Source organism: Pteropus vampyrus, unplaced genomic scaffold, assembly GCF_000151845.1.
Source record: "Pteropus vampyrus isolate Shadow unplaced genomic scaffold, Pvam_2.0 Scaffold36, whole genome shotgun sequence".
Lineage (NCBI taxonomy): Eukaryota > Metazoa > Chordata > Mammalia > Chiroptera > Pteropodidae > Pteropus > Pteropus vampyrus.
Genome location: NW_011888817.1, coordinates 1,798,186 through 1,813,214, shown reverse-complemented (window position 1 = coordinate 1,813,214; position 15,029 = coordinate 1,798,186). Strand labels below are relative to the sequence as shown.

The 15,029-nt window shown below is 54.3% G+C and overlaps 1 protein-coding gene across 1 annotated transcript in view; it reads left to right on the top strand.

Annotated features, from left to right (window-relative positions):
• The window catches only part of HSPG2 (heparan sulfate proteoglycan 2), a 65,005-nt gene that overhangs the window by 25,624 nt on the left and 24,352 nt on the right, over positions 1–15,029 (top strand). Inside the window, exons 32-53 of the mRNA XM_023529396.1 lie at positions 1,534–1,626; positions 1,949–2,029; positions 2,251–2,481; positions 4,134–4,247; positions 5,259–5,386; positions 5,526–5,612; positions 6,641–6,699; positions 6,894–7,058; positions 7,216–7,326; positions 9,259–9,359; positions 9,456–9,636; positions 10,404–10,529; positions 10,678–10,830; positions 10,908–11,050; positions 11,352–11,487; positions 11,571–11,725; positions 11,972–12,131; positions 12,775–12,944; positions 13,030–13,177; positions 13,632–13,783; positions 13,963–14,098; positions 14,187–14,338. Of these exons, the coding sequence (XP_023385164.1) occupies positions 1,534–1,626; positions 1,949–2,029; positions 2,251–2,481; positions 4,134–4,247; positions 5,259–5,386; positions 5,526–5,612; positions 6,641–6,699; positions 6,894–7,058; positions 7,216–7,326; positions 9,259–9,359; positions 9,456–9,636; positions 10,404–10,529; positions 10,678–10,830; positions 10,908–11,050; positions 11,352–11,487; positions 11,571–11,725; positions 11,972–12,131; positions 12,775–12,944; positions 13,030–13,177; positions 13,632–13,783; positions 13,963–14,098; positions 14,187–14,338 (2,982 nt within the window). The remainder of the gene's footprint in view (positions 1–1,533; positions 1,627–1,948; positions 2,030–2,250; positions 2,482–4,133; positions 4,248–5,258; positions 5,387–5,525; positions 5,613–6,640; positions 6,700–6,893; positions 7,059–7,215; positions 7,327–9,258; positions 9,360–9,455; positions 9,637–10,403; positions 10,530–10,677; positions 10,831–10,907; positions 11,051–11,351; positions 11,488–11,570; positions 11,726–11,971; positions 12,132–12,774; positions 12,945–13,029; positions 13,178–13,631; positions 13,784–13,962; positions 14,099–14,186; positions 14,339–15,029) is intronic.

Below are 15,029 nucleotides of genomic sequence, written 5' to 3'. Positions count from 1 at the left end.
CACTTCCATCTTGTTCCAAAAACAATTTAGAGTCCTCTTAATACACACACCGTGCAATAAAATAGCATGCAAATGAGAGTCTGGTCCAGAGGGAAATGAGGGCAGGGAAGCTTGGCCAAAGCCAAGGATGGAGCTGAGTGTGATAAGGATTTGGCAGTACTGAGGCTGTGAGCTCGCAGGCACTGTGCTGAGTGCAGTGGCCTGTGATACTTAATCATGCTACTCTTCCGGGTAAGTATTATTTTTACTCCCTTTTCCATATGAGGTAAGTAGGGCTCAGGCAGGGTAAATGACTTGTCCAAGGCTGTCCAGTAGAGCTGAACTTGAACCCTAGTCTCAGACTGCAGGGTCTGAGCCCTTTATGATAAAACGGGTAGATCGAGGCCCAGATCAAGGCCCTTTGCATTCAAATCAAACAGGACACCACTTGTTTCATGGTTATCCGGTTATGGCCCTGAACTCCTTACCTTACCCTGAGCTTATGGAAGATATGCTCAGGGCCCATGTAGCCCAGGGCCTGGCATGTGATCAATAGGCATTTAATACACGTTTACAACTGAATGAACACACAGATGAACAAATGGTCTAGGCTCGGCATACCATGGTATTGATTTGAACATCTGCTCTGGTGGCAGAGGAGAGAAAGGAAAGTCCTGTGGGACAGAGCTGAGGCCTTGGCTGACCACATGAAAGCCCTCTGGGGCAAACATAAGGGCTCTTCCATTGTGCACAATAAAAAACCCAAGTCCAGCAAGTCTGGAACAAAGAATCTCTTGGCTCGTGTAACTACGAAGTCCAAGGATATCTGGTGTCAGGCATGGCTGGATCCAGGGGTTCATTAGGACTTTATCTCAGTTGGCATCCTTCTCTGGCTTCTAATCTGACTAGTAAAGAGAGTTTCTCTGTTCCAGTAAAAAGAGCAGACGTGCCAGGTTCACGTGTCCACCCCTGACGGAGCGGCAGGGGGACGGGGGTGGTGGAATGCACAGATTGCCCAAGCCTGGCTCACGTCTCCACTCATGACATAGGTTCATTTAAAAGAAACCAGGGAAATGGATTCCGAGCAAACAGTAGGGAAATGGATTCTGAACAAACAAAACCCACCTGCCCAGGAGGCAAGACCTCCCAGGGGCCACCCTCAGCTCTACTCCCATTGCTGAGAACTTTTGAACCTTCTGCAACCTCCTTGTGGTGGTCACTGTCATTCCTGTCTGCTTTGTGGGAAATTCCTTCCAGTGAAAAGGACTAGGAGCTTGTTTGCTGGGATTGTCAGGCAGTGGAAAATGGGTAACCCCATAAAACAGAAAAGAGGCTGCTCAGGGTCAGCTCTGAGGCTCTGAAAGAACTGAGAGAGATCCCGTCTCCTAGGCAACCACAAGCTACGCACACCAGCTTCTGGTTGGGTGGGCAAGGGAGGTGGGGACAACACAGGCGCAAAGTATCTCAAGAGGCTCCATTCCCTCACTTGTGTGGTCATATGCCCCCCAGAGGAGGGCAGAGTCAGGTCGTGACTGCAGAACTGCCTCTTTGCAGGTGGCGGCTTATGGCGGGAAGCTGCGCTACACCCTGTCCTACTCAGCAGGGCCACAGAGCAGCCCACTCTCTGACCCCGACATCCAGATCACGGTGAGCACGTGGATTCCATGCCAGGCGAGCAGTAGGGGAAGCCAGAGTGCATCCTCAGTGTTTCTGTTCTTTCAATTCAGCACTCGGCGGGCCTGGCATGGGCTGGGGGGTTAGGTTCGTGCCCCCACCTCAGCATCTGGTTGGACACTACCCAGGCAGAGGCCCAGATGCCGGGAGAAGGGGACAGTGGGCATGTACCAGATTTCTGGGGCACACGAGCCTGGGAGACTAGAGAGATGTGAGGCTGGTGTTACGGAGAGGCTGGAACAGATGGAGGACCCCACTGTCAATTCCCCTCTCAATCCTGCTGGCGTCTCCCCAGGGGAACAACATCATGCTGGTGGCCTCCCAGCCACCGCTGCAGGGCCCCGAGAGGAAGAGCTATGAGATTGTTCTCCGAGAGGTAAGGGGCACTTGGCCACCCTGTGTCTCACCCTCTCCCACCCTCCCCCCTTGCTTTGGAGCCTGGCTTTGCTGCCAGCTTCCCTGCTTCTCACACCCCTATCCTTGTCTCGAAGTCCTCTGCCAGTGCCTGGAAAGTAGGCACTGAGGGGCACGGAAATGAGATGCAGCACACAAAGTCCAACACCCCTCACCCACACTTGCTGCCATTTCCCGACCCAGGAATTCTGGCGCCGGCCTGACGGGCAGCCAGCCACACGTGAACACCTCCTGATGGCACTGGCTGACCTAGACGAGCTCCTGGTCCGGGCCACGTTCTCCTCGATGCCAGTGGCTGCCAGCATCAGTGCAGTCAGCCTGGAGGTCGCCCAGTCTGGGCCCTCAGATGGACCCCGGGCCCTCGAGGTGGAAGAATGCCGCTGCCCCCCAGGCTACGTCGGCTTGTCCTGCCAGGTGAGTGTGGCCAGTCCAGATGCCTCTGCTCTGGCACAGCTGGATCAGCAAGCTGATCAACTGGCATTTCATTGGCCTGTGACCACTGTGGTGACTTTAATGTACTCTGCAATATCTCATTTATTCTTCCCACCAGCCCCAAGAGGTGTATAATTATCTCCTTTTAACAGGTTTTTTAAAAAAATAGAGATACGGAAGGGTGAGTGACTTACCAAGGGCACACAGCTACCCTCTCTGGAGGTTAAGACCCAGCTCGTGCTGTCAGGATATCCACCAGAGACGGGAAGATCATGCAGAGAAAGAAACAGTACTGTAGCCTAAAGCAGAGCACAGAAGTGCCTTAGAGGGGAACAGCGTGGAGCGGGGTAGGACTCGAGGCAGGAAGGCAGAATAAGCAGAAGCTCAGAGGAGAAATATTTGGGAATGTAGTCCACAGTGTAGAAGGGTCACCCCCGGAAAGCTGGGGTGGTGTGGGAAGCACTTCCTTAGGCCTGGAACAAGGCGATCTGAGCTGGGCCCCAGGAAAATTCCTCTGCCAATTATGAATGAGATGGATGGATGAGACTGGGGGTGGGGACAGGGAATCCTACTGGGAGGGAAGGGCAGAGCGGGTGGAACAGAGGGCTGTCAGTTGGAGAGAATCCAGGAGCACCTGCAGGGCTTGGCTGGAGACTGAACTCCAGGAGGGCAGAGCCTGAGCTGAGCTGACTGTTGACCACCAAATCCCCAGGCACGCAGCAGGTGACCAATTAGCAATAGATGAGTGAATGTGGAGCTGGGGAAGGGGAGAGGATGGGGCTGCAAGGCCAGGTGGGTGACACGGAGGTCCGGCGTGGGAACAGCCAGCACCACCCCCCGCCCCGACATGGGAACCCCAATGTGGGAAGTCTCTGCAGTTTTATATCTTTGCACCTGTGCTGTGGCCCCGAGTATCCAAATACACGAATTTCACATCCCGTGAAATTATAAAATTTAACACATTTTGAAGGAGAACCCCTGGGGAGAACAGAATCTTTGGTGCACATTTTCTGTAGTGAAGCGAAACAGATTTATAAACATGCCTTTGAAATGGTTGGGGAGGGTTGGAGGGCCTGGCGAGGTTTCAAAGAACGGGTAGCAAATAGAAATTCACTGTTTTCAGAACCTATGATTACTCACTTAGAATGGGTGAAAACATCCTCGGTTGTATGTGTGCGGCCTCTTTCACTTAATTTAGTGAATGTAAAAATAGTTGTAAAGAGAGCTTCAAGGGCTCATTCCAAATCTAGGTCTCCTGAACCCCCTTTTTCCATCTAGGGGTTACGTTTCTCAATAAAGACCCTACCAGAAGAATTTTCAGTAACAAAGTCCTGGGGATGGAGATGGGTTCTCCATTCAGGATGAACCATTATTTTAGTGAATTCAGATGGCTGGAGATGCCAGGATGGGGTCAGACAATATACCCAGCTTTGGAGTATTGAGAAAGTGAAGACGAAGTCAAGGAGGAAGGCTGCTAATCGAGGACTCGGGAGTGGAGGGCCGGGCCTGGGTTTTCCCCTCCGAGAGTCAACGGGAGTCTAGATGGTGGATGGAGTTGGAGGGAGAGTGCTTCTGAGTCTGCTGGCTCCAGTGGTTCTGGAGATGGAGACCAACTCTCCTCTCTCCCCACCCAGGACTGCGCCCCAGGCTACACACGCACTGGGAGTGGGCTCTACCTTGGCCACTGTGAGATGTGTGAATGCAATGGCCACTCGGACCTGTGCCACCCAGAGACTGGGTCCTGCTCGGTAAGACACAAGCAGGGCCAGGGTGGGGGGTCAGTTTGGCTGGGCCTCAGTTGGGTACCAGGGCTGGCTATGGGACAAGGCGGGGTGGGCTCGGTAAGGTAGGCCTGCCTAGGTCCAGGTGCAAGGTCATAGGGCACGGCCTGTGAGACAAAGCACCTAGACCCACAGGTCTGCTCAGCGAGGGACTGCAGGCATAGTGGGGCAGCCAGAACTATGGAACAACATTCTTCTTTATAAAGAAAACTTTGATTCCTGCAATTTCTCATTACCAAAGGGACACGTGTTCTCTGTAGAAGAGTCAGAGGCCACCCAAAGTAAAAATTCCCTGTAACTCTGCCACCAGCAGGCAGCTCTTTTGCCCGTTTTTCAGGCTGATATGTACACACATCAATATACTTTTTGCTTTGCAAATAAACATGGGATCATTATGTTTCGTGATCAACTTTTCTCACTTACAAGTTCATGAACATCTTTGCGTATCATTAAATACATTTTTATGCCTGAACTTTTCAGAGTGGGGTATGTATAGCCCTCCAGCATGTGTAGGTGGTTGACAGAACAAGGAATATTCCATGTTAATAAGAGAAACATGGATTTCTTTGGCGAAGGATATAAAACCCACACATTTTTGTAATAAAGCATCTTTTTTCAAAGCTCTTCCCCTACATACCTAGGTGTATATATTTTTACTTTACTATGATATCACAGGTGTTTAAGTAGAAACATCCAAGGAATGTAATCAACATCATCTTTTTTTGGTAGATACTGGGCTCGATGTTCTATTTCATTTATCCAGTTCCCTTTTCATGCATGTTTAGGTTTATTTCCAGCATTTTGCTTTTATAAACACCAGTGAGACAAACATCTTGTAATAAAATCTTTGTGTGCTCCCACGATTATTTCTTTAAGATAAGCTCATAGACATGAATTTCAAGATCAAGGGATTGCAGATTGTACGGCTTTTGGTGGAGTCTGCCAAATGATGGGTGGCTGACATTTTGTTCCTTGCAGCAATGCCAGCACAATGCTGCTGGGGAGTTCTGTGAGCTGTGTGCACCCGGCTACTATGGAGATGCCACGGCTGGAACACCTGAGGACTGCCAGCCCTGTGCCTGCCCACTGGCCAACCCGGAGAACATGTGGGTGCCCTTGTTCAAGGCCCAAGGAGGCATTCTCCCTGGGGAGCAGAGGGCACTACTCTGGCCTCAGGGGCAGAATGAAGGGAGCAGGGTGGGGCATGAGCGTCCCATGGCATGACCTTTGCCTCTTTTATTCCAGGTTCTCCCGTACCTGTGAGAGCTTGGGAGCTGGTGGGTACCGCTGCACAGCCTGTGAACCTGGCTACACTGGCCAGTACTGTGAGCAGTAAGTTTGCAAACAGAAGGGGTGAAGGGAGGGGGCATATAGTAAACTCCTAAGCGAGAGCCCAGGATGGTGTTGCTCAGAAAGGTCTCCACCAGGATCATGCCCCTCCCATCTCTAAAACCCTTCCAAGATTCCTCACTGTCCTTAGGACAAGCCCAGGCTCTTCAGATAGCTTTATCAATCTTCAGTCTCATCCCACTTCTGACACCCAACTCTATTCTAGCTGGGCTTAACTTCTCGACTGCTAGATATGCAGGTCTTCTCTTGTGCTGTTTCCTTCACATGGAACGTTCGTCACCCTCAAACCTCCCCTCCCGGGGAACCCCGGTTAACCCTCAAAACCCCGCCTCCCTCAATCAATCCGCAAAATTTTAATGAACAACCGCCGGGGGCCAAGCAAAGGGCCAAAGGAATGGAAAAAAAAGGGGGAAAAAAAAAAGTTCAAGCCCAAACCCTAAGGAGTCTACCACCTGTAATGAGAGACAAGACAGCAAAAAAGTGACTATACAAATACATAATTGCAAACAGTGAGACGTTCTCTGAAGAGTACAGCCTGATCCGAGGGAATATGACAGCCCAGAAGCCCCATCCCCTGGGAAACCTTTTCATTCTCAGGGCTGGATTAGTGTCCCCACTGTGTGCACTCACAGCCTCCATACTGTCCCTCTCTCTCATTTTACATAGTTTTCATGTTGATTTCCCAACGAGTGAGTTCTGTAAGAGCAGAGGCTTCATTTTCACTCTTATATTTCCATAACCTAGCGTCATAGTTGCTTAATAAATGTTTGTTGAGTGAATATTTTCCTGGAGAATGAGGGCTTTACCACCTCCGTTACCCAACCTGCTGACTCCCCTTTCTCAGCTCACTGAGGACCTGAGGGGCCTCTTTGATTTCTGAAATCCTTCCAGAACTCTGAGCCTCCTCACCCCGCACTGGGCAGTCAGCTGGGCTTCTGGCTCCCCAAGTCCACTATGAGGCACTGAGTGCCCTGGGGGCTGACAGAGCTGGTCGTTGTTCCTCTCTATAGGTGCGCCCCAGGTTATGTGGGGAACCCCAATGTGCGGGGAGGCCGGTGCCTGCCACAGGGTAAGTGAGACCATGGCGTTGGGTTGGGGCGATAGGCAAGTCAGGGAGCCTAGGGAGTTTGAGAGATACTAGGTCTGAGGGGACAAGGCCAGGGGGAGGGCATGCCAGTCTTTGGGAAGGCAGAGATATCGGAGACAGTGCCACATGCTGGGGACCTTCTGCCTGAATGGCTTCTTCTGTTCCTCCCCCAGCAGACCGGGCCTCGCTGGTGGTCCAGGTGCAACCAGCTCAGAGCATAGTACCCCAAGGTGGCCCCCACTCCCTGCGGTGCCAGGTCAGCGGAAGCCCACCACACTACTTCTACTGGTCTCGTGAGGATGGGCGGCCCTTGCCTAGTAGCACTCAGCAGCGCCATCAAGGTAACGTGGCCCCAGGCCCCTCAGCCCCTTGAGTCACTCCAGCAGGAGGAGAGGCACAGGCCTTTCCCTGCCTTGCTGGGGTCCTGTCCTGACACCCAAGGTTGGGTGGGAGGAGGGGTGCATCCGCACTGACGAGCTGCCATGCTTTCCCCACCAGGCTCTGAGCTCCACTTCCCCAGCGTCCAGCCCTCGGATGCTGGAGTCTATATTTGTACCTGTCGTAATCTCCATCATGCCAATACCAGCCGGGCAGAGCTGCTGGTCACTGGTGAGTTCCTACTTCCCCCATTCCCAAGACTACCTTCCTGGGCTGGGCTGCAGACCGCAGACCCAGGCAGCTGGTTCATTCATCTACCAGGGGGGATGGTAGTTGCTCGGATGAGGGTGCTGGCCATGGAGATGAAGAGAGATAATGGAGTCAAGACTAGCTTTAGAGCAGAATTGTGAGACTTGATTGTGGTCACTGAAGGAGAGAAAAATCTAGGGTTATGCCCAAGCGTCTGGTTCCTAGCATCTGGGCCGATGGGGTGCCATTTACTAAGATGGGAGAGGTTCAGCAGGAGAGTGTCTTCATTTCCACTCCTGCGAAAGCTGAGTCTGGATTTGTGTGTAAGTAGTTCATTTGGAAGGGGAAGTGAGAAGGGAAGAGAAGGCGTCCAGTAAAGTTATCGAGCAAGTTACCACCGTGAGCAGTTGTCATTTAATGCAGCAGAGAGAACTCTGGGAAACTCCAGCGTAATACATGCACCGTAGAGTCATCCCTCCTCAGGGTCAAGGGAGCTGGGGTGTGTGTACACCACCTCCTGCCAGTCATTGACTGGGGCCTATTCTAGGAGCATCAATTTTCCTGTATTCTGTTCCACCTCGTGGGCAGGCACAGTGGTTTCAGGTGACCTGAGAAAGCCCTTGTGCCACAAAGTACAGCAACTGGCAGAAGTCAGGCAGGGTGGCAGCGAAGTGACAGGGTGAGGGACTGAGCAGGGCACTGTCAGCACCTGCTACAAACAGGTCAGAGGGAATCACTAGTTTGAACTCGTTAAAGTTTGAGATGTTTGAGGAAACATCTAAGTAGGTACATCAGGCAGGCATTGGACATGTGGGACTGGAACTTAGGAAGGAGGCCCTGGCCAGAGATGAATTTGGGAGCTATTGCCTTAGGGGTGAAGTTTAAAGCCACGGAGTAGGATGAAATTACCCAGGGAGAGTGCAGGTCCAGAGCCCCAAGGGAACATGTCGAGTTGAAGAGTCTTTTGTACAGAAAAAGAGATGGAGCAGTTGGGGTGAGTAAGCTAGGAGGAGACTGAGAGAGGTGTGTGTTGGAAGCCAAGAGGAGAGAAGGCTCGTAGGAAGGAGAGACTGGCCTCACCAGATGCCCCAGAGAAGTGAGACATGGCAGAGAAACAATCCTTGGAGGTTGGGCTTTGACAAGGGCAGTTTCCAGTGGAGAGTAGGGGTAGAAGTCAATTTGGAGTGAGGCAAAGAATGGATGGGAAGGCAGCAAGTGTAGACAACTCTTTCAAGAGGTTTGGCTCTGAGGGGAGGCTAAGAAATGGGGCAGTAGTAGCTGGAGGGAGTATGGAGTCAAGGGGGCCTTTTCAGGGATGAGAAATTCTACAACATATTTGTCTGTGGAGAGGGATGATCCCATGGAGAGGAAGAGGAGAGACTGATATAGCAAGAGAGGGCACAACGGAGGGCGGAAGTCCTTGGCGGTGGGGGGTCTCCAGCACTCAGAAGGTGGGTGGGGGTTGGAGGGAGAGTTTCATTCTTCAGGGACCAAAAAGGAGGGAGGTGGGTAGATTTGGGAAGATGGGAAAACTCCTGACTAGTAGTTTCAATTTTCTTAACAGTATGAATTAAAGCAATTAGCTATGAAAGCGGAAGACGGGGAGGAGGTGTGAAATGGTTTTAGGGAGGATAGAAACTCGAACCAGACAGAAACCCAGTTGGAGTGAAGTGCAAAATGTTAAGAGCTCATTTGTGGTCTGTGGTCATGAATCAAAGCCAAGTGGGCTCATGGTGTGATGTTCTCTGATCACAGCCCGCTGGCTGCTCAGTGCCAGCAGACTAAAAGGCGGGTAATGGAGTTCGGATGGATGAGGGAGGGAGATGCCAGGGAGTGGAATAGAATCTAAACTAGACTTGAAAGGAAGTGGCACCTGGATAGGATGACTCACTGGGGGGCCTCCCGTCCCTGCAGAGGCTCCAAGCAAGCCCATCACGGTGACGGTCGAGGAGCAGCGGAGCCAGAGCGTACGTCCTGGAGCTGACGTCACTTTCATCTGCACAGCCAAGAGCAAGGTGGGCAGGGCGGGGAGTGGCCATCGGGAAGGCTGTCTTCTGGGGTCTCCAAGCACCGGCCCTAACCCCCACCCCATACCCCTGCCCTGCCTGCAGTCTCCGGCTTACACCCTGGTGTGGACCCGCCTGCACAATGGGAAACTACCAGCCCGAGCCATGGATTTCAATGGCATCCTGACCATTCGCAATGTCCAGCCAAGTGATGCAGGCACCTACGTGTGCACCGGCTCCAACATGTTCGCCATGGACCAGGGCACAGCCACGCTGCATGTGCAAGGTACACTGTTCATGTCCATGCCTGACCCACCCGCTCCCGGCCTTTCCCCATCCCTCCCAAGACTAGCAGACTTCTTCATTCAATGACACTTTCTGAGCATCCACAGTCTGCCAGGTTCTGGCCTAGATTCTAAAGAAACAGTGGCGAATAGGAGCTCCATGCTTATTCTAGAGGTGACAATAAGCATGGAAATAAACAAATGACATAATTCCACACAGTGATGCATGCTGGGAAAGGAATAAACCATGATGGGAAAGTGAGAAATGAGATGGGAGAAGGGTGAGCTACTCTACATGGAGTGGTCAGGGAGGGCCTCTCTGGGGAGGTGACATCTGAGCTGAGACCTGAAGGAAGGAAACGTTCTCTGCCACTTAAAGAGCTGGCAGAGAATGTTCTTGGCAGAGGAAGCATCATATGCAAAGGCCCTTAAGCAGGAGTATGTTGCCGTGTTTGAGGAATGGAAAGGCCAGTGTGGCTGGAGCTATGGCAGGGAGGTGGGTGAGGAACTTGAAGATGTAGGCAGAGGTGAGTGCAGCAGTTGGAGAGGGATCACAGCAGGGAGTTCGAGTTTTATCCTAAAAGTGATCGGGAGCCACAAACAGGAAGTAACAAGATCCTATTGACATTGCAAAAGCTCCCTCTGGCTCCTCTGTGGACAAACAGCCATTAGGGGCTTGAGTGGAAGCACAGAGAGCAGCATGGAGGCTCTTGCCATGGGTCAGACGACGTGTTCTCCTGACCATATGTTCTTTCTCCTCCCCCATCAGCCTCGGGCACCCCATCTGCCCCCATTGTCTCTATCCACCCACCACAGCTCACAGTGCAGCCTGGGCAGATGGCCGAGTTCCGCTGCAGTGCCACGGGGAACCCCATGCCCACCCTAGAGTGGACAGGTGAGGCTGTGGCAGGAATGACATCCAGAACGTGGCTCTGCGGATTGTGGGAGGCCAAGGGCAGGATGCTAGTCTGTGGGGCCTGCAACTTCAGGGGGGCCCAGTAATGCCAGTCCCAGTGGGTGCTGACCGTACTTTTCCATGTCAGGGGGCCCTGGTGGCCAGCTCCCTCAGAAGGCACAAATCCATAGGAATATCCTGCGCCTGCCAGCCATTGAGCCCTCGGATCAAGGCCAGTACCTGTGCCAAGCCCACAACGGCGTAGGGCAGCATGTGGCCAGGGCTGTGCTCCACGTGCACGGTGAGAGGACATGGCCGAGGGGGTGGCTGGGAGCATATGGGCAGCACAGAGAAGTTCTCACAGGGCTCTATCTGCAGGGGGCAATGGGCCTAGGGTCCAGGTGAGCCCAGAGAGAACCCAGGTGCATGAAGGCCGCACTGTCAGGCTGTACTGCAGGGCCGCAGGTGTGCCCAGTGCCACCATCACCTGGAGGAAGGAAGGGGGCAGCCTTCCCCAACAGGTAAGGAAGTCCATCCAGGCCAGGCCCACAGGCTCAGCAAAGTCCCAGCATTTGCCACCTGCCCCTCCCACCTGCACTTCTGGTTCCCTTCATTTCCAAGATGGTAACCTGCTCAGACATCCTCCTGGCAGATAGTAGCTGTCAGCCTCGTGGTTTGCTATCTGGCTTGGTGTCCAGCTCAGCCCTAACGTTGGTTGGCTTTGTGCTTGCCTCTACCTTTTATGCCCCTTCCGCCCACCCGTGCCATGCCAGCCTGCCTCAGCCCCTCCGGCGACAGCTCACCCTTCTCACTGTGTGGCAGGCCCGGTCTGAGCACACAGACATCGCCACACTGCTCATCCCGGCCATCACAGCTGCTGACGCCGGCTTCTACCTCTGTGTGGCCACCAGCCCTGCGGGCACTGCGGAGGCCCGGATCCAGGTGATCGTCCTTCCAGGTGCGAGTCCTCTGGGGGATAAAAGAGTGGGGAGGGCAAGCCATGACTCCCTTGAGGCCTACTTACTCCCCTTCTGTCCCCAGCTTCAGGTGCCAGCTCCCTGCCAGTCAGGATTGAGTCCTCATCACCTTCTGTGACTGAAGGGCAGACATTAGATCTCAACTGTGTGGTGGCAGGGCTGGGCCAAGCCCAGGTCACATGGTACAAGCGAGGGGGCAGTCTGCCTCCCCACGCCCAGGTACGAGGGTCCCTGAGCCTGTGGCAGGGGATCTGGGGGTGGTCTTGTACGTGGGGAGGCTTCACGCAGGCCTTGCCCTCTCCACGAGCAGGGGCCAGCCCTTATTTCCCTCCCTCTCCAGCTTCTGGCACAGGACAGCTCGCCGGAGCCAGTGAGAGCTTGATGAATGGCTCATTGAGGCTCAAAGGGAATGATGACCATGGCCCCCTCCCCATCCTTACATACCTCTGTTCCCACCTGGCCCAGATTCACGGCTCCCGGCTACGGCTCTCCCAGGTTTCCTCAGCCGATTCTGGAGAATACGTGTGCCGAGTGAAGAACGGGTCAGGCTCCAAGGAGGCCTCCATCACCATCTCTGTCCTCCATGGCACCCATTCAGGCCCCGGCTACACCCCAGATGAGCCAGGTGGGGCTGGGCAGGGCCCACGCTGGGATCTCTCCACTATTCCCAGGGAAGGTGCCTGTGGCCTCTTTGGGGACATCAGGACAAGAGGGGGCACTAGACAGGCTTTGACTCTCCACTCCCTACTTGAGGAGATGAGGGGACTGAGGTTGGGGATAAGGTTGATCTGGCTTACCTGGGACCCCATCATGAGGGTACTGTTTTCAGAATTCATCAGTAAGCAGCAGAATCTGGGTTAAACACAGAGTTGGGAGTCAGGCTGACCTGAGTTCAAATCCTAGCTCTACCCCTTCTCAGCTTTGAATGGGTTATTTTACCTTTTGGGGCCTCAGCTTCCTTATCTGTGAAATGAGGACAATGCTACTACCATGTGGAGTGAAAACATGGCAAACGTTCTGTAGAAGGGAGTTGTGGCATTAATGTCTGCATCGTCTGGCTTAGCCTGGGCACTAAAGGACTCTGGTTCCCTACAGGCCAGAGCAGCTCATCACAGATCAAGGTGTGGGCAAATGGGCCTTGAACTCTGAGTTGGAGGTAGGGGAGGGAAGAAGGGGTATGGCTGGCCATGCTGAACGGAAGAGCACGGTCTCAGGCCCCGAAAGGTCTCCCATCTGACCCAGCTCCTGTGTGCTCTTCTATGCCTCAGCTCCTGGCGGAGCCCCAGCTCGGGGCAATACCCAGCCTATCCGCATCGAGTCCTCCTCCTCCCACGTGGCTGAAGGGCAGACCCTGGATCTGAACTGCGTGGTGCCTGGGCAGGCCCATGCCCAGGTCACATGGCACAGGCGTGGGGGCAGCCTCCCCACTAGGCACCAGGTACAGAAGCCCCCCAGGGCCAGCTTGCCGGAGGGGTTGCATAGGTCCGCTCTGGCCCCTCCCAACCTTCCCTGTTTGCGCTCAGACCCATGGCTCGTTGCTGCGGCTGCACCAAGTATCCCCAGCTGACTCAGGAGAGTACGTGTGCCACGTAGTCCTTGGCTCTGGGACCCTGGAGGCCTCTGTCCTGGTCACCATCGAGGCCTCCGGCTCCAGCACTGGCTCCATCCCTGGTGAGTGACTACCTATGACAAGGCAAGCTGGAGGAGACTGAGACCCTTCCAAGGTGCTTAGGTCCTAGGGACTCCTGTTGTGACATGGGGCAGGAGGCCCACGCTGGAGCTGGCCACAGGGCCCAGCCCAGGCAGACTCCGCTTCTCTGAGTAATCCACCATCTTTCCATCAGTCTTCCCTCTGGCGACATCATCCCTCATGTTTCTGCTGCTGCCTCCTCTTCCTCTGTCCCAGCCTCAACTACCCTCATCTCTCCCGCTTCCTCAGTCCTCTCTGCAAAGCTCCACCCCTGTCCCAGCCTTCCCCTCAGGGAGGCTCAGCTGAGGACATCAAGCCCAGGCTACAAAACCCCTGAGGCCTGGCCTCAGAAGACAAAGCTGAGCTGGCTCCAAGGAGCCAGTTCTTTCCATCTCTTCTGAAGGGCATCGACTACCCTCACCCCTGTCCCCACAGCCCCAGGACCTGTCCCGCCTGTCAGGATCGAGTCCTCATCCTCCACAGTGGCTGAGGGGCAGACCCTGGATCTGAGCTGTGTGGTGGCAGGACAGCCCCATGCCCAGGTCACGTGGTACAAGCGTGGCGGCAGCCTCCCTGCCCGGCACCAGGTACGTGTCGGTAGAAAGATGGGAGAGGGCCAGCCAGGCCGTGGACAGTGGGTTGCAGGGTTCCTGGCTCCTGAGCTAAGGGGCTGGCAGTTCCCAGTTCAGAGGAGCGGGGAAAGGGAGGTGCATCTGCTGAGCTCTGGGAAGCCTCTCTCTCACACCCCTGTGCTCATGCTGCCCAGGTCCGTGGCTCCCGCCTCTACATCTTCCAGACATCACCAGCTGACGCTGGCGAGTACGTTTGCCGGGCCAGCAATGGTGTGGAGGCCTCCATCACAGTCACAGTAACTGGGACCCAGGGGGCCAACTTTGCCTACCGTGAGTAGGGCTACCAGGCTGGGCTGGGGCGGAGAAAGGGAATGGTGGGGAAGAACTGGAGTGACCTGGTAACTGTCTTCTTGCCCAGCTCCTGGTGGCACCCAGCCCATCCGCATCGAGTCTTCTTCCTCCCATGTGGCTGAAGGGCAGACCCTGGATCTGAACTGCGTGGTGCCTGGGCAGGCCCACGCCCAGGTCACGTGGCATAAGCGTGGGGGCAGCCTCCCCGCCCGGCACCAGGTACAGGACTGGAGGATAGGTGGACCGAGAAGGGTACAGGAGGGAGACCCTTGGGTGCTGAGGTCAGACATGGGGAATGCTGGAGGTTCCTCTGAGATGAGAAGGCTTGGACCCCATTGACCATTAGCTATTATTTTTACTGTATTTTATAGAATTTAGGATGCCATTGATTGTAAAGTGCACCATTATTTTATGTGCCTCTAAGAGAGAAAAAGCTGCTATTTGCAATTGTAAGATTATTTATCGTAAGAAGCATCTGGACTTCAGAAACATTAAAAGGTGTGTCACCATGGATACAGTATTAGTCTCTGCCCAGTTCACCATGGAGCCTCCTAGCCACCCCCAACTCCTGGAATGAGACCCCATCTTCCACACCCATAAACAGGACAGAGCTGGTGCTGAGGCCTCGGGGGTCAGAGAGTGAGGCAGGTTTGCAGGTCATAGGTACAAGAGTCCTGTAGTCCCCTCTGACCTCACCTCCATTCCGGCCAGACCCACGGCTCATTGCTGAGACTACACCAGGTGTCCCCAGTCGACTCGGGCGAGTACGTGTGCCGCGTAGTGGGCGGCTCAGTTCCCTTGGAGGCCTCCGTCCTGGTCACCATTGAGCCTGTAGGCTCTGTGCCTGGTGAGTGACACTGAGGGGAGGGGAGGGCAGGGCTGGGGGCCCCACCGGAGGAGGCTCCCCACT